Source organism: Wasmannia auropunctata, unplaced genomic scaffold (genome assembly GCF_000956235.1).
Source record: "Wasmannia auropunctata unplaced genomic scaffold, wasmannia.A_1.0 LD336078.1, whole genome shotgun sequence".
NCBI classification, from domain to species: Eukaryota; Metazoa; Arthropoda; class Insecta; order Hymenoptera; family Formicidae; genus Wasmannia; species Wasmannia auropunctata.
Window position 1 is genome coordinate 3,364,960 of NW_012026812.1, and position 18,905 is coordinate 3,383,864.

The window sequence follows — 18,905 nt, forward strand, 5'->3', positions numbered from 1 at the left end:
GTGCTCCAATTCCGATATACATACAAGCTGTCACTGCTGTCAGTACACATTTCGCATATGACTGTGTTGGTTATTTAAAGAATATTATCAACATTGGATTACTATAATCATATTATTATGATTAATATTTTTTTTTTCGTCACACTTCATATATTCTCGCGCGCGTAACGAAACTCTTCGCCGCGCCGCGCTGCTACGGCGGTGCTACGATAATCGATAGTCGGGCCGCGCGCGCTGATCGACGCGCCTGCCGTTACCGACCGGTCGGACGACAGGTGTGACGTCACGCGTCGGCCGCCTCGCGATGCGTATCGGGAAACACGACGGGACCTGCCATCTTGAATGGCATGGCTCGGCTACACAGTGCGTGATGAAGGAGAAATGCGAGCTTTAACGCGGACGTTACGCTGGTATTACGCTGCGCCGGGACCCGCGTGAGACTCAACGACGACCGTGACGCGAGGAGGCTCGTCCCCTGCCCCGCGCGATGGAGGCGGTGAAGGCGTTCAACGCGGAGGTAAGCAACACCCCGGGGTCCCCTCCGCTCGTACGCGCACCGTCTTAGAGGTCACCGTCGTAGGGGCAAACTCTCCCTACATTCCCTTGTCGCCGTGCTTCGCCCCCGGCTTCACTCCTACCCTCGGCCCCGTCCCGAATCTCGCGCGAAAATCGCGGACGCGATCTCTCGGCGGGAGAGAGAGAGAAAAAAAACGAGGAAAAAAAGACGCTTCGTCCCCCTGAGAATCTTTCGCCGGAGCCCCGTTTCTCGAAACCCCGACGAAAGGGTTCCCTCGCTCTCGAAGGGCGACGCGACCCGGCGCCACGAGGGCTGTGTCCTCCACGCGCGTAATCGCGATCGCGAATACGAGCGGACGCGCGGATCCCCCTTCGTCCGCCACCTGACGCGGCGCGCGGCTTGTTTTCGAAGGCCACCTTCGGCACGATCTCGGCCGAACGAACGAGTGACCGCGATTTTGTCGAGCGAGCGTCATCAGCTAGATGTATTTTTGAATTGCGAGACGGCGAAACGAGCGTGCACGCACGCGATGTTTTGATATATACGTCCTGTATGCTTACTGTACTATACGTTGAATACGCGCGTTAGCTGCAGCTATTAGCGACACGAGCATCGAGATACATCGATATTTACTTTCTGTTAAAATATACAAGTGCTTCCTGTCGTGTGTTTCCAATTAAGCTCCGTGTTGTAATTAAGCTCGATAGTAAAAGATAATTCACATATAGGTGTTGGTTTCTTACTAAATACGATTGATTCTCTAGAAAATATGATTAATTGAGATTTAATTCTACAGCTCTCTGCTCTCTACGATGTCAAACCCCCTATCTCGAAAGCCAAAATGAATTCGCTTACACGGGGAGCCATCAAAGCAATAAAATTTTACAAGCATGTTGTACAAAGCGTGGAAAAATTCATTCAAAAAGTAAGTGTATCTCTTCGCACAAAGCTTTCCCATAAGCCTGTAATCCTCTTAAACCACCCTGTGGATTATTCGTTGAGGTTTCCAACATTCACGCTGCATTGCGATTGGCTGGAGTAGAACCGACGATCGGGAACCGCAACTGGCAATCCACAGTGTGACTAGAGCATTAGGTGCATTCGGTAGTGCAATCGATCACCAAGCGACTGAGTAGTGATTGGCTCTTATTTTTAGATCCAACCAATCGCAATAAGGCTGCGTTTGGTTGTTTACTGCAGCTACCAAAAATCTATAGTTTACGCTACGTATACTATAGATTTTCAGTACTAGCAGTGAATAATGGAACGCAGCTTAAATTGCTACTTAGTCGCTTGGCGAGCGTTTGTGCTGCTGGACGCACCTGTTACATACAAATGTGTGTATTTGATTTTTTTTTGTTAATTTGTTTTATTCTGTTTCAGTGCAAGCCGGAGTACAAAGTACCTGGATTGTATGTAATAGATTCAATTGTTCGACAATCCCGACACCAGTTTGGGATGGAGAAGGATGTGTTTGCTCCACGATTTGCGAAGAATATGCAAACCACCTTTCTTAATCTTTTAAAGTGCCCGCAGGAGGATAAGAGCAAGGTTATACGTGTATTAAATCTTTGGCAAAAAAATGCGGTTTTTCCACCGGAGGTTATTCAACCACTTTTCGATCTGGCAGACCCAAACCATCCGATACATAAAGAACAGCCAGTAAATAGCAACGGTAAATATAACATGCAGAAAATTTGGTTCAACAAATGTATTCCAAATTAATAAACGATATAAATAAACATGTAACATACATTTGGAGTACATTATATACACGTATACATACATGTGAAAAATATCTGTAATTTAGAAGAACATTTTAATATTTCTAGGTACATTAAATACATCATCCGGTAATAATTTAAGTAATGTAAGTGCGGTCACCAAGACTCCGCCATCTGCAATTAAAAACGCCGTGAAGGATCCCAAACTATTTCCATCTGGAAAAATGATTGATCCAGCATGGCTGGCACAAACAAAAATGGAAGCAGCGGTCAATGCGAATAAACTTTTGGTAATATTGTCACATATTATTGTCACATATAAATGCGCATAATTGCTGAACATTCATTCGATTTTATTTTTTTTTCTCTACAGAATCAGTCCAATTCCGGTCCGATGGATTCCTCCTTCTTCGACCAGTTACAACATTTACAGCAACTACTTATGAAGAAAGACGTTACGAATGAACCGAAGAGTTCCGTCAAGTTTGATAAAAAGTTGTTGGATTTTGATTACGGCGAGGAAGAGGATGACGACGTCGTTGTTACCAATTCTCCCAACGCATCTGCCTCGGCCAACACCCAGCACAACACCGTTTCGACGAACAGCAGTTTAGAAAGCCTTGGACTGTTGCTCGCAAATCCAGAGGTGCTCGTCGAATACCGAACGTTAATAACAATACTAGATGTAATGTAATCGTTCTACATGGTGTCATGTATCTATTCCATTTAAAGGTTCTGAGGCAACTGCAAACTCTACAACAAACCATGCAAAGCAATGCATCCTCGTCACAGCTTGAAATGGAAGAAAAGATGCGCAAGCTGCAACAAATGAAGCAGCAGGAGGAAGAATTTGATAAGCATTTAGCACAAACTGTTCCTGTGAGTATTATTTGGATAATTTTTAAAATTTTTTTTTTTTTTTAAATATATATCACCTTATATTTCATTGTTGTTTATGGAATTTTGCTTCTTTTTTAGAACCTTCCATTTGCATCTGAATGCGAGTTGAAACCTTCGGATATCTTGAAGCCAAGCACACAAAATTATGCGTCTAATATGAACAGCAACGTGATGCAGGATATGAGTCAGCCGCCGCCTGGTTATCCGCCAGCTCTGTCGTACACCTCGCAATCTTTATCGAATATTCGACAGATGAATCAGTCCGCGCATCAAAATCAAAAGAGTCCGTTGCTTGATGAGCGTCAAGAAACGCAGGATTATCCTGGGTAAGTATACCATAATTTGACTAATAGAATCGTCTCATAGCTTTATCTTTTCTAATGATCATTCTTTTCTTTTTAGAAACAATATCAGACGTGACAGCAGCAGTGTGGAAATCGTAAACTGCGAAAACACGAGCTCCCAAAGTAGATCGCCAGAACGATATCGACATCACAGTCGATCCCGATCTCCACGGCACAGAGACAGAGATAGAGATCGAGATAGAGACAGAAAATCTCGGTCTAGAAGCAGATCGAGACGGAGAAGGTAATTAGGCTGCAATTAGCATTAAGTCAAAAATTTAGTCTTTATTACTGGAATTGGAAAAATATTAATTAAATACAAAAATAAAAATCACTTATAAAAATCATCAATCATAAACAATTGATTTCTATTTTTGCTGTCAATTTTATATTGTATACATATATGTTTTCTCTTTCTTAGATCTCGTTCAAGAGATAGGGGTCGTGATAGAAAACGTGATGATAGCCGAGAAAAAATGACGGAGGAAGAGCGGGAGAGGGATAGGGAGCGACGCAAACGCGGTTTGCCACCAATAGTTAGAGATAAATTAAGTGGTACGTATTCTAAAGATAAGGAGTTTTCCCTCATTTTCTATAAATAGGAAAAATTAAACGCACGCTTTTGCAGTTTGCAGCACAACACTTTGGGTAGGACATTTGTCGAAACTCGTGCATCAGGAAGAATTGTCGGACACGTTTGGAGAGCTTGGTGATATTGTTAGCATTGATTTAATCTCACCGAGAGGTTGTGCTTTTATATGTATGAACAGAAGGCAGGATGCATATCGAGCGCTAACAAAATTGAAAAATCAAAAAATGCAAGGCAAAGCTATTACGGTAAATAATAATATTTATTTACTATATATCTTATATGTTAACCAAGTAAAATTGAGACACTTTAATATGTGCGATGTATTTCTATTTTAATTATACAGTTAGCATGGGCGCCTGGCAAAGGAGTGAAAGGCAAGGAATGGAAGGACTACTGGGAAGTAGAGCTGGGCGTCAGTTACATCCCTTGGAATAAATTAATCAACATTACCGATCAAGAATTGGAGTTACTGGAAGAAGGAGGGATGATAGACGAAGACACATTACCTCCCCATTTGAAAGGTATATTTCTTCAATTTGTATAGAGAGTGAATTGATATGTACATAGGAAGTAGGTAATTGAAAGGGTAGTTTTAATAAAATATGTATCAGTTTTATGGTTCCCGAAATGCCGATTACAATCATCTTAATTCTTTCATTCGCAATCTTCAACTCCCCCAGAAATAAATCTTTTATAAACTGAGACAAATGTAGCATGAGAGTGGGACTTAAAAGAGATCTGCCGAGTCGATTGCTCTTTATACGAAACCTTACGACCTTATGTTATCGCCTAGAGAGTTTCATAAATTAAATATTTTATATTCATGAAATCTATTTACCGTTTGCTTACAATTACAATTTCTCCTGTTAATTGGAGATAGCATTGAGAAGAGTTTTTTAAAAGGCAAGTTTCAATTTAGTCACATATACAAATTAAAGTGATATGTAACTTGAACCGACTTGCGAAATTAAAATCGGAGTCATATTATCTTTCTGAAATCTAACTGTGAATCAGATTGTATTCAACTCTGAACAATTTTATTTTGATGAAAATAATATCAATTTTTTATTATTAAATTAATTGACGCGATATTTTGCTGAAAAGTTAGATATATTTATAACATATATTATTACTATGTGTCATAATTATAAATTTTAAAATACATTTTTTTTTCTTTCTTTGCCACAGGAAAACTGAAACACACTGGCACAAGCGCGGATGTTCTACAACAACAATTGCATCTGCAACAGCAAGCAATGGTTGCCGCCGCAAACGCTGGTGCTCCTATACCCACTTTGACAGACGGTATCGTTAATGTCATACAGTCGTCGGCTAATTCGCAGCAACAGCAGCAGCAGCAGCAACAATTAGTCGACACTAGTCAACCGCCACCAATTAGACCACCAACATCGGCTGCGTTACTGCCTCCCCCAAATACGCAGTTACAAATGATGCCACCAGCATTTACGATGCCTGGAGTACCACGTAAGTTTATAGTATTTATCGTTTCTTAAATTCAATCCTCTTCTGACGAATATTCAAATCAGATTTTGCAAATGCAGATGTCCATACATAATATCTAATACATAATTACTCACAGTACTATATATAATTTGAATTAGTTTGAATTATTATCCTTGGTTTAGGTTTAGGTTTTTCTGTATACAAGTCATTCTTTATTTTATTTTGCTTTCTTTATACAAATTGTATCTGCTTTATTAAGAAAATTAATTGTTTTACGAATGTTTTACGAAACTTTATGATGCTACACATTGAGATAAGAATTTTAAAAACATAAAATATCTAATTTACGAGGATACAAATGCGCAATAAAATGAGAGAGACTATGGTTTCTTAACAAGATACCTTACAGTTTTTAAATGTCACAAATCTTACAGGAATGATTAGCCACATGGGCCTACAAATGACGCATGGACTAATGCCGAATGTTCCGATCGGGGTGCCACCACCTAACATGCAGAGTCTGCTGGGACCACCCGGCATGATGCAGACTATGTTGACATCCTCAGTAAACCCGCCATTTGGAGCAGGTGTTGGCGTAAGTTTACTGACGCAAATTCCACTGCCCGCCCCTGCAGCGCCTTCGGATAAGCCAAACTCCACTGGTATGTACAATTCTTTAACAAATATAAAATTATACAAAAGAAAATAAATTCCAAAACAAAATTATATTTAAAAAAGTATAAAATATAAAATTAATAATAAAAGAAGATAAAACAGATATTGGATTATTTTTTAAAACTAGTACGAAGTATTATATCAATATGGAAGCAATGCTAAGATTGCATTTTTATTCATTGTTTTTTTTTTTAATTAAATTTAAACAAAAATGTAATACTTTGTATAAATTAGTAAACAAAAAAAATGTAGGAACGAACTGAAAAAAATGAAATTTCAGTCAGATATGTAAAATTAATGTAAACGTTAAATATATATATATGTATATAACATTTATATTAATTTTAATTAAATAAAATAATCGAACATTTTTCTATTTTGGCTGTGATACTTGATCTTTGAAGATACTTATATACACATAAAAAAGAGAATAGAATTAACAGCATTATCTAATATACAGTTATGAGAGAATACAGTTATGTATTCTCAGATCTAATTTTATAATTGAACCCGTGATGATACTTAATAACTCTTAGCGTCCCAGCAAAGTTGGCTAATCGCAGCCAAACAGGATACGAGATCCTGAATATTACAGGTATGCCGCACAACGTCCCACCGATTGGAGTACCACCGCCTACGACGGAGACGAGTATGCCGAACTTGCCGATGTTGCGGCAACCGTACGGAGTCGGCCCTGCACCACCCATGCAGATGCAACTACCTCAGCAGCAGCACCACTCGGACGATATGGACGTGGAAATGGAGGACGCGATGCCGCAAAGTTTGAGCAGTAACTTGCCCAAGGACAAGCCGAACCTCAGTGATCAGTTGATCGCGGCGATGAATATAAGCGGCAGTGTGAACGACTGCCGTCTGGAGAACGATCAGTCTCGCGAGTACAAGGAACGGGAACGTGATCGGGAGAACAGGGAAAGGAGGGACCGAAGTGATCGAGATCGCGGAGATCGCATGGATATCAACGAGTGCAGGATGGATCGTGGCAGGGACAGAGGAAGGGGACGGGATCGCGGACGAGATAGACGGAGAGACGGTCGCGACGGTCGTGACAGAGAGAGGGACGAGAGACGCGACAGGGACAGCCGTGAGACCCGGGAGAGCCGGGAGAGCAGCGCCAGACACTCGGATGGAGGATCGAGTGTGCAAAATCAAAACATTCAGGAAGGCGAGAGCATGAAGAAGGAGAGCAAGCCCAGTTTAGCCGAACGACTGCGGCAATTGGCGGACGGTACGTTACCGCTGGACGATCGAATGGACAGGAACATGCGTAGCAACCGAGCCGAGCGTAGCAGCGAGCGGAATGACAGGAGCTTCGAGGAGAGTCCCGGAGGCGCGGGAGGACGACGGCCACCCGGCGACATGCCGATCTCACTGATGGACCTACCCAAGTTCGCCGGAGTGCTGCCTCCGGACCGAACAGACTTCCCGCGGGGACCGGATTTCCGGAGCGGGCCGCCAGACGCGCGCGAATTTCCGCAGCGCGGCCTGTCCGATCGGCCTGATCGACAGAACTTTCCGCCGCGCGGTGGGCCGAGGGCTTCGCAGATGGACGACTTCCTGGATCCCAGGATGCAACCCGGTATATTCCCGGAGGAGTACGAGGGCAGGCTAGGCCACAACGGGCCGCGGCCCGATGACTTTCCGCCGGGTAGACTAGGCCCGGCCCGCGACGAGTTCGAGCGACCGGAAGTGCGTGCTCGCAGACCGCCCGTGGACGAGTACGAACGTGAGCGTTTCGAGTACGAGATGAGACGCGATGGATTTGACCCACGTATGCAGGACGGCTTCGATCTCAGGGGACACAACGAGCGCACCGACTTCGATCTTCGCAGGAGAGAGTTCTTCGGTGGTCCGATGGAGCCTGTGTTCGGAATGCCGCCTTTAATGGGGCCAAAGGGACCGCGAGGACCGGTTGATGGATTTGGACCGCGCGGAGCCAGGGGACCCGGTAAGACACGAATTTCCTATTATCTTCTTTGTGACTATTTGGCATGTATTTTGTGTTAGAGAATGCTACACATTTATATTGGGATGGTATTAAGCGCGTTTAATTTAAGGCCATATTTCTTGTAAACTGAGATAATTCTTAACAGTTAATATTTTAATCAATTAATATTAACTCTATAACCCTGGAATGGATAGATTTTCAATGGTTTTAAAGATTCAATCTGGCTTTCTCTTCGTGAGAACATTTCTATGAATAATAATTGTTTTACATGATATGGTTGCTAGCCACGTATACAACCCCGAACTTGGGAAGGGGGGGGGGGAGATTTAGGATATCGCTTCACACGCAGATTATGAATGGGAATGGGCGCGTTAAGCAGACAGTAAGCGTTTAGTGATTCTTTGTTTATTTACTCAGATCCAGCAAAGAGTTAGAGGCAAAAACAGATGATATTAAAAAATTACTGAGCGTTTACCGATCTGTTTTGTCTGCTGAACATATATACCCAATTTAAAATCCGTATGTAGGATGAAGGATAAAGCCCGAGTTCTGCCAATTAAACTACCGTTCTCACACAGAGTCATGCAACATCCCAAATAATTTTTATAGAATTATGTTTAATAAAATTTTTTTATATCTCTATTTTCACAGAATATAAGCAATATTAATATTAGGATTTTATATCATGGGCAATCGGAGTCACATTAAATTTACAAATCAGCTCAAATTTATTATCTATTTTTAATCTTTTTCTAATGTATCATATTCATTTGGATACAGAGATACTAAAATTTCTGATTTAGAAAATATTCTTAAATTATTAAGAACGTTAAAAAGAAGAAATAGTAAAAGCGTCATAATAAATCAAATGTATTGAATTTGGCCTTAATCAAGAAAAAAGAAAGAAGAAAGAAATGAATAATAACATAATATTATTCCAACAGAAACTTTATATCTCTTATATAAAATATATACGATATATGTTTACGTATGCATGTACTGCATGACAAAACTGCAGTTATACATTTTTTACAAACTAATGTTATATATTTATATATAATAACAATAATTATATTGACTATCCGTGTTTCTTGATAATTAATTTGTTTATTTAATTTTTCTTCTCTGCGATTTACGTATTAAAAAATATGTAATACGATGGGGGAAGCAAACGAAGATTATCTATTTTATTAATTCCAGCGAATGTGATTTATATGTTCTTGCTTCGTGCGTGTGTCACTTTGCCGTGTCTTTTGTAGGTCCGCTGATGTTCCATCTACGTGGCATGGGTCCGAGAGGTATGAGGCCCGGGATGAGGCCGCCGTTCGCACCTCGAGGTCCGCCGTTCGATCCCAGAGAAACGGACACTTTCTTCCGACCGCCGTTCGACGATATGCGCGGTCGCCCGGGACCGCACATCCGACCACCGTTTGGCCCGATGGGCCCGCCAGCGATACACGGACCGGACGGACCGTGGAGAAATCAGGAGGGTAGCGGACCGCCGCCCGCGTCGTGGTCCGGCCAGGAACCCGAAGGACACGGGCAACGCGAGAATCATCTCCCGCGGGACAAGCCGAAATCAGCGAAGCATCAGGACTTTAAAAACGTGTCCGAGCGGGAGAACCGCAACCGAAACCGAAAGTCCAGGTGGGGTAACGTTAGTCCACCGCTGACGGACGACGTGGACGAGATGCCGTCGGAAGAAGCTGAAAATAAGGCGGAGACATCGGACGGCGCGGAATTGGAGGCGAAGGATGGCTTTGACGTTTCAGCTGTGGCTGTCGATCAACAGGGTCTTCTGATGCAAAAGGAACAAGATGACTCGGCGATGCACGAGCAGGATGTGATGCACGGTGACAGAGAAGATGAGTTTACGAGTATACCGAACGATAAGGATGAGATTAGCTATACAATTGACAAGGGTCAGGCCAATACCTTCGAAATTGGTGCGGATCATTTCTCCAGCAACGATTTAGCGCTAAAGCAGCGGGATGAAGAGGAACAGTGTGAATACGAAGCACCCATTCCAGCTGAAGATTCAGCGCAACAAAATGTGGTACAATCGATCGAACAAATAGGGCACGTCAGTGAGAATCATAGTGAGCAATCAGTGGAACAGCAAGCGGATTCGTTATAAACATCGAGGAAGGAAAGGAAAGAAAAGATCGATATTGGGAAAATTACCAAAGTAAAGTATAAAGAATCTTCAGGCAGATTCGTGTAAAATATCGTTTAAATCGATACGATGTACATAGAGTGCTACAGTGAGAGCGAGAGAGAGAGAGAGAGAGCGTGCGCGCGAGAGAGAGGGAGAGAACGAGAGAGTGAGAGAAAGAGAGGGAGAGAGAGAGAAAAAAGTGAAAAAAAATTCGATTTTACAGACTCAGAATTATCGCACTCTGGAGTGGTGGGGGAGCCGTTGGGTCCAGTGAGTTGTTTTGAGTATCTTTTAGTCGTCAAAATATTCAATTGTTGACTCTCGTGTAAGTCTTAATCAAGATTTCTTCCCAACTGAAATCTGCTGCTTAGATAATTGCTGTGATAGAGTGAACACAGGACCTGTTTTATCCGTGTAGAGGTATATACAGAGATTCACTTCTTAATCGAAATTCTTTCGTAATCTTTGCTTTACTTCTCTTTATTTTTTACGTTAGATCGCAACGGTCGTGTAGAATTTTATATCAATATATACACATATGCATATGTGTATATATATAAACGTATATATAGGCACGTTTAAAAGAATTCCATCATTGCCATCTATACGAGATACCAATCTCCAGTCAATCTTTTTGTAGTTTTGTTAAGAATTTTCCTGTAGTTAATTTCGAATCGTATCTTATCGGGTATTGTACAGCGATAGTATCGTACCTCATGCTCCTTTTGAGGATTAATTTATTGAATTGTACATACTTTTATATTTTCGTAGCAGAACAAATGAATGAATATAAATGTGCAGATTTGCCATTGCTCAATCAAAGAAAGAAAAGGAATAAATATTTTATATATAACGTCTTTGATAACAAAAGAAAACATGGCCTTGTTATTCCGATACGACGCGTAGCTCCCGATCACGACAAAATGGAAACGACAGACTTAAGTCTACACGTGTATAATATACGAATTATATTTCTAGGCATCTACAGAGACATGTACATAACACAATTCCGAATAATATCCGTTTTTCTCTTTTCGTTCCCGTTCGTTGATCTTTTTTCGTCGGTTCCGTGAAATTAATTAATTATTCTTCCCTTGGATTCTACACAATCGAATAATTCAGATATGACCCCCGTACTTTAACTCACGGCACAGTTTCATTTTATTCTGCATGAGGAGAGGATTTGAGATAATCCGTTTGAATACAAGAGCGAGAATGATTGCAAAAGTACGACGCATCCCACGCGTACACGCGCTTCCATTTAACATACACATTTAGACACACACATTACACATACACGTACAGACAACTTGGTTCCTGTGTTCACATACGCATGTATTGCACGGCGCAGCGATGGAAGACACGTGCTTGCGCTCAAACTGAGTGACAAGTGCAAGGTATTGTTCCCAATTACTTTCACATACCGTTAGTCAAGAAATGTGACACTAAGATGATCTTAAGAGAGCCACCGCTTGGCCGCCACCACTCCAGGATGAAAACTCGTCGATACAATATACTAACAATTTAATTATTATTGTGTATCTTTAACGATTAGAATAATTGCTTACGGCTAAGAGATGTGGTATTAAGGGAGAACGACTTCCAAAGTTGAAATGTCCGATCGTGTTCCACTTGTTTGGACTCGTCAACTGAATCGAACTCTTTGATTCTGAAAAAAAAAAAAAAAAACGTTAATATTAGACGTTCACTTCGCGCCTTTAATGATAAAATAAAAATTGGATTGTTAAGAGATAATCGTGGTAGACTTTCTAACGAGCCGTTAAAATAGGATACGATAGCATTATTTCGACGCGTAATAATGTTTGATATTTTCACGTTAGAACGCATGTACGCCTATTTCTTTGCTTTGAGCTTACTTTACTATAAGTTTCGTTTTACGATCATATATTCATATATGTGAATCCATGAACAAAAACAGCAACTGTATTTAAGAGCGTATACTTAATATGAACATAAATATAAATTGACAAAATATTCTTTCTTTTTACTAGTAGAAGGCTAGTACTTATCGTAATTTTCCGCGTGACACGCACGTAATGTCTATCATTTCGTTGACAAATTTCAACTCTAATATCCTGATGCATACATTATAACGCATATAAAAATATGAGATTTTATATGCATAGAAATTCTGTAAAATGTACTATACAGATAACAATCTGCTGATATTTGTTTATATCCATATCACTTATATTTGTTTTTTTTATTTTTTTTTTCGATTAATTTCATTATAACTACTGCTGCAGTTCGAATATCATAAATGATTTTCGAAATGAGTATGAATAACACATACAAATGAAGAATCATTAGGAGCACAAGCTGAATATTATTATTTAATATATAGTTGCAATTTGCTTTCAATTCACATAACATATTGAAGATACATCGCAATCATAAGTTTCATGGATATAAATTAAAAAGAAATTTTTAAAACGAGAGCAAACCTGGAGTGGTGCGCGGCACTGCATTCTAGGATTTTATACGTATATTAGAATGAGATTATAAATTTATAATCTGACTATAATGTGGAACCTTTTGAAGCATGTTAAATTATGTTTCCTCGTGTATATAATGTGCTTACCTTTAAAACTCCAACATTCGCAGGACATAACATTTTAATTTTTTAAAGTTTTTATTTTATTTTTTTAATTATACATATATACATAAATTATAAATATTAATTATATATATGGTGTATATATGTATATATATGTATACACACACATATATATTTACATGTATGTATACACTCACAGAAAAATATATGAACAGTATTAGCTAACAGTAATCTATTTAAAAATAATCGAATTAACAAGATTATTAAATTAAATTACTATTAATTAATGCTGTTATATCATTTTATTTTCATGTATACATATATAATAGAAAGAAAAAAATATATACAATGAGAAGAATGTTTTTGCAATATTATATCATTTTTTTAGTTTGACTAATTGATCTTTTTATTCTTACTCATATCTGTTTAAGATAATAAACAATTATTACGTATACTTTTATTTTTTAATAATATTTGTAATATTGTATATATAAATTAATTTTTTTTTTCTTAGAAACGATATGTATGAAAAGATTTTATTTCATATGTTTATACACTTGTTTTTGCACGAGGAATCATCCTTTTCTAGTTGCATTACAATATGTAATGTGTATTTTCCACATACATGTGAAAAAAATTGTTTTTTTTTCACATGTATTCTATATGTAAAATATTTTCTTTTTTATAAGATTATTTTATTTTTTCAAATATTTTGAATTTTTTTTTTATTTCAATGAAAATGTGAAATTACTCATAAATATTCGATAATGCGCTATGTGCATGTTGTACGTTTCCAAAAATGTTATCTATTATTCAACTACGTATAAAATTATTTGTTAAATTTATATACGTAAAAATCCGTGAATTACAAAATTAATAAACAAAAGGACAATTTTTTGCCACCATTAACAAAATTCATAAAAAGTAATCTTCTATGTCTTCCAATTTTTAGGCTCTGATGTAATTATTTTAATTTGATTTAGTAAGTAATTAATTCGAACATAAATATGAGCTAATTAATAATCGCTTGAATTAGTAGTTTAAACAATGTTTCATTTATTCACGATTTTTTTACTTAACGAATTAAATCATGGATGAATAATTGATGAATTGATTATGATCATAAAATAATAGTAAGATCACGTTTTGCCATAAGAATAAGTTAGAGAATAATTTTAATTACTTACTTTATTAATATTCAATGTCCTACTGTATTGTTGTGATTTACAAAATATTAACCAATTTTAATATTATTTAAATGAATACGAGAGTATTCATAGAAAATAAGTATATGAAACAGGATAAAAAAACAAGAAACAAAGTACTCTTTAGTAAAAAGAATTTGATTAGGAAGGCTTGATGTTGTAAAATTATAATATTAAATATTCATTTGTGCTTTTTTGCGGAACCGTATAATATAACGTTATATACAGGTAATATGAAACTGCATTCTGTAGTAGGTAAGTATTGGTAGATTGCAACTTTTATAAAATGATAATTGCGCAGAAAATTAATAAGGGAAATTAATACATATGCGCAAACATCTTCAAGCTTTTATACTTTACGATTGCTTGACCGATTGCTTCAAATTATGAGGCATTTGGATACAGATCACAACCACGCAAAATATATACGGAATGCATCTTAAGTTACGAATGAAAAATGCATTCAGTTATTTCGACATTTATTTTCCTTCACAAATTGATATACAACATAGAAGCTTTTAGTCGTTTAATTAAGTCACTTTAATTCTAAATTTGCCATTTATTTTAATTTACTGCGATAGAGTAATAAAGTAGATTCGTGTCGCGATTAAATGGCATGTTTCTGGTGAAAAAACGCTTTTACAAAAAATATTGAATCTGTAGCCTGTTATATGCAATACAGATTACTTTTCGGTAGTACCCTCTGATGGAAAATCAGAAATAACATAACGAAGTCACAGCATCTCGAGCTCATAAATGTATTGAATATATATATATATACATATTACATAAGTAAACTAACATACATTTGTAAGCAGGCTAGTTGCGATGTATACTGCAAGTTTATTAGGAGAACCCTTAAGTTTTTATTTTTATAACTAACACAAATATTGCAAAAAATGAATGTACACACACGTATCCACATCTTTCTTTATTTTTATCTTCAGTCATTTAAGGCTAAATGTAAGAATGAGAAAAAAAATGTTTGTATAATATTATTAATGCAGCCTTTATCATTCGCTCGTTCACATGTAGATAATTAAATTGAACACTTATGTATAAGGTGCATATACAATTGGATATATTGGATTACTTATATATAATTTGTATATATAATATTGAATAGTAAAAGTGCTCACACTAGAAGAGACAGATACATTATCTTCCTTGACATTGTCATATTGTGAAGAATCAGAAAATTTTCAAGTGTATTCTCAACGCACGTTTGTTTTGCGGTCATAAAAGATATATGGCTATTAACACGAAGATGGATATGTGAATTATTCACTGGACGTGACAGACATATTTTTACAAATTCCCAGTATTGTAAAAACAACGTTAAATATCGACCTACATTTCGCGTTTATCCTAAAGTTAGTTGAACTTTTACTTAGAGGCATTTAGAATCTGTATCTAGGAATGATAAATAACGGTATATTGAATAGTAAAGCATAAATTCTAAAACGTATATACAAGACGTAATTAATCACTATATCCTCGAAAAATAAAATATGCTCGAAATATCCAAATGTGAGATAAATCCCTACAAGCATAGAGAAAATATCTTACAAAATATCGTGATCATTGCTCACGAGATTAACGATACTGGAAAAATGCATATGTAAATATTAAATGCTGGAATATATTAATATATATTATATATATCTTTTATATAAAAACGTTGAACGATAGTAAAACTCTATTAAAAGTTCTTATCTAACTGGAGTGAATTATAAAAGACGGATGTTGTAATACGAACAGAATCGCATTGACATTATGACAATAAACAGGAAGCATAATTATCTTGAACCTATGTTTAGATCCCGTTTTTATTTTAATTATTCTACTATCCTCAACTGGATAATAGAATAATTAAAATAAAAAGAAAAAATACAGGACGTATAAAATTAACGTAAACAACAACTAATGCCTGTGTATGGGTAAGCTCCAGGCTTCATCTTTTACGTCTGCAAAGTTATGGAAATCGCGTAGAATGAAAAATTCGTCCCTTATTTACTTTTATCTATCGCTTCCAATCGTTCGAGGGTAGGCGGATGTGAATGATACCAAGAGGAGTACAATTTATCATATAAAGGAAATCCCAAATTGTCCTTCTGTAATTTTAACAGAGAACTCTTCAAATGCTCGCCGTGGCCTAATTTCGTGGCAAAATGATCTGCTTGAAATTCAAATCTTCGGCTGATCACCACGGAAATAAAATTGAAGACCTGAAAATAATATAAGAATTTGTGTTTAATATCAAGATCATAATCTCTTGTTTAATATGAAAATCATAGAAAAATTTAATGGATACTTACCGTATTCACGGGTATTAAAATGTACATTGTTACTATAAATAGGCCAATAAGAATGGGCTGAGTATCCACAAAGCCAAAAGCGACATACATTGGCGTGTACCGCAAGAGTTTGGCAAACATAATGAAATTGGCTACAAGTATTATCTGAAAAAAAATGTATATATATATATATATACATTTATTATTAAAAATACAATGACAAATCTGAAGAATTTTTCAAGTCATATAACATTTTTAATTTTTATTAAATATATATATATGTATATATAATTTTATTAATTATTGAACTTGAAATATAAACTTTATATTTCACTTATTATATTACAATAATTGTAATGCCAATTTTAAAAAATATTAAAATATTGATACTACAAAGTCAACTTCGAAATAACACAATACATAAAATATAAATCAACTTCAAAGTTATACCTGACTCAGCAGAAGTCCTTTTATAGTATGACTATGTTTCCAATGACCCAGTTCATGAGCGAGCACCGCCAATATTTCATTTGTTTCACAACCCTGTTGCTCTTTCTCAGCATCATTTTCGTCTTTCTTGCAATAACCCTTGATGAGTGTATCATAAAGAACTATCCTCTTGTTCTTGTAAAAACCATATAGATAGGCATTGCTGTGCGACGATCTCTTGGAGCCTTCGACCACAAATAGCTTGTACAAGGGAAACTTCAAGGAAGCCGCCAATTCTTCGATCTTTTGCTTTAATTCGCCCTCAGGCAATGGTGAATATTTGTCGAATAATGGCGCGATTACTTCCGGATACAGCATCATCATGAATAAAGTGACTACCACAGATAACATCCACAAGTACCAGAAGAAATAATCGCCACCGTTTTGCACAATCCAGATCATGCCACAAAGAAGAGGTAAAGTGATAATTTGAGTCACAAGGAACTTCTTAATTTCGTCCTTAATAAAAAATAGAGCTGTCTACAAATAAGTATTAATATTAATTAGCACATCTCTTTGGATCGAATCTTATGTTCAGTAATCAAATAACCATACAATAAAGTTTTGCAATTTATGTATATATATATATATATATATATATATATATATATACATAAATTGCAAAAAATGTTACATGGAGAATCTTACTTGTTTGTTAAAGCCATGCTTCTGTTCCAATACAAAAGTGTCATATATCATTATCGGCAGACTGGATATATGAGTGACTGTACCTATAATCAACACACATATCGCGCTTATTAGCATTTCACTCTCATGATTGATACCAAAGTACTTTGCTATATCGATGCTCCATTGCCAAAAGTAGTAATATCCATAAGTTATCAGGATTAACTAAAAAAATATAAAATTCATGAATGTGAATCCAAAAGATTTTTTTCTACTTTAATCGACAATATATATACAATTCGTAGAAGCGTTCGTGACACTCACAGTATTATAAATTTTAGAATATCCATCCTGCACAGTATTGAAGGTATTCTTGTGTAATGAATACGCACGAGCCTTGTCGTATGTCTCCTTGCTCATTAAACCCTCGACCGACTTTGGTAAATCACTCAGACATTTCAGTAATGTCCTCTGTAACATTTGTAATACACATAAGTCATAAATATTGATCACATCAATTCATTCTTTTACGTTTTCCTAAATTAATCTCCTCCATAAAAGTGAATATAAAAATAAAAATAAATGTGATACAAATGAAATAAAAATGTGTAAATCTATAGAGATCTAAACATAAATAATGACATAAATAATAATTAAATCTTGCTAACTTTAAGAATTACATAGCACTTTTTCGTAATGATAAAATAAAAAAAAACTCGATTAAAGGTTAGAAAGGCAGACTCACCTGGCGGAAGTTCAAATAATAATGCCAAAAGCTCAACAGCCATATCATGATTAAAATCGTTTCGAGAATATGTCTCTCCCAAAAATTCACAAGTGCCTCCATTTTGTCAATGTATTAACGAAATATTTCCATTAATTAGACCTATACCCCCGAGTTCGCCGACCACCCTGCTTCGCGCGAGCGGTACGAAAGAAAAGATACATATGAGGTTAAAATTACATAAACACGTAATTGGAGGTGTGCGCAAAGACGATTGGCGCGATCTGCTACTGCATCCAGAATCCCGGCCAATCGAAACGTGACAGCGTCGATTATCGTACCATATGTTCTAAAAGGTTTTTTTCTGTGATCATACGTATCATGTATAAAAAACCAGAGGATCCGAGAGAGGACATGAAGTGGTCCAAATTACATAGCAAAATCTAGTTTTCTGCACAATTTGTGTAAAAGCAAGAGAGAATCCGAGAGCGGACATGCCGCATTTAGCTGATAACGCTAAAATACCTTCGTGCATTAACGCCCTCTAAAAAAGTGGATCCAAATTACATACCAAAATCAAGATTTCTGCACAATTTGTGGTGCGTGTCCGTACTAAATCCACTTTTCGAGTCTGCTGGAGCTTTA

At 36.9% G+C, this 18,905-nt stretch overlaps 2 protein-coding genes across 3 annotated transcripts; one reads left to right on the plus strand and one right to left on the minus strand.

Moving 5' to 3' along the window:
* The first annotated feature begins 321 nt into the window (after positions 1-321).
* Positions 322-13,013, plus strand: LOC105448970 (splicing factor, arginine/serine-rich 15). Of its 2 annotated transcripts, none has more exons than XM_011687874.1 (15): positions 322-517; positions 1,314-1,442; positions 1,901-2,192; positions 2,350-2,531; positions 2,615-2,887; positions 2,974-3,120; positions 3,220-3,467; positions 3,544-3,729; positions 3,907-4,040; positions 4,114-4,322; positions 4,421-4,598; positions 5,266-5,562; positions 5,976-6,203; positions 6,788-8,182; positions 9,442-13,013. In XM_011687874.1, exons 1-15 carry the CDS (start codon positions 488-490, stop codon positions 10,317-10,319), a joined length of 4,806 nt encoding a protein of 1,601 aa, XP_011686176.1. In that variant the 5' UTR covers positions 322-487; the 3' UTR covers positions 10,320-13,013. The 2 variants fall into 2 exon arrangements, with proteins under 2 accessions (XP_011686176.1, XP_011686177.1); XM_011687875.1 differs by having other exon boundaries at positions 6,812-8,182.
* A 1,854-nt stretch (positions 13,014-14,867) lies between these two features.
* Positions 14,868-18,734, minus strand: LOC105448971 (CAAX prenyl protease 1 homolog). The gene is made up of 6 exons (XM_011687876.1): positions 18,282-18,734; positions 17,861-18,007; positions 17,558-17,761; positions 16,871-17,389; positions 16,442-16,585; positions 14,868-16,351 (listed from the first exon to the last, which is right to left on the minus strand). Exons 1-6 carry the CDS (start codon positions 18,381-18,383, stop codon positions 16,133-16,135), a joined length of 1,335 nt encoding a protein of 444 aa, XP_011686178.1. The 5' UTR covers positions 18,384-18,734; the 3' UTR covers positions 14,868-16,132.
* Positions 18,735-18,905: the final 171 nt, after the last annotated feature.

Excerpts from the sequence above, each read along its gene's own strand:
- LOC105448970 (XM_011687874.1), top strand. The coding sequence starts at position 488 with ATGGAGGCGGTGAAGGCGTTCAACGCGGAG. Across the intron at positions 1,443-1,900 it reads TGGAAAAATTCATTCAAAAA|TGCAAGCCGGAGTACAAAGT; the intron begins GTAAGTGTATCT and ends ATTCTGTTTCAG. Across the intron at positions 3,121-3,219 it reads ATTTAGCACAAACTGTTCCT|AACCTTCCATTTGCATCTGA; the intron begins GTGAGTATTATT and ends CTTCTTTTTTAG.
- LOC105448971 (XM_011687876.1), bottom strand. The coding sequence starts at position 18,383 with ATGGAGGCACTTGTGAATTTTTGGGAGAGACATATTCTCGAAACGATT. Across the intron at positions 17,762-17,860 it reads ATTCTAAAATTTATAATACT|TTAATCCTGATAACTTATGG; the intron begins GTGAGTGTCACG and ends ATATTTTTTTAG. Across the intron at positions 16,352-16,441 it reads TTTTAATACCCGTGAATACG|GTCTTCAATTTTATTTCCGT; the intron begins GTAAGTATCCAT and ends TATTATTTTCAG.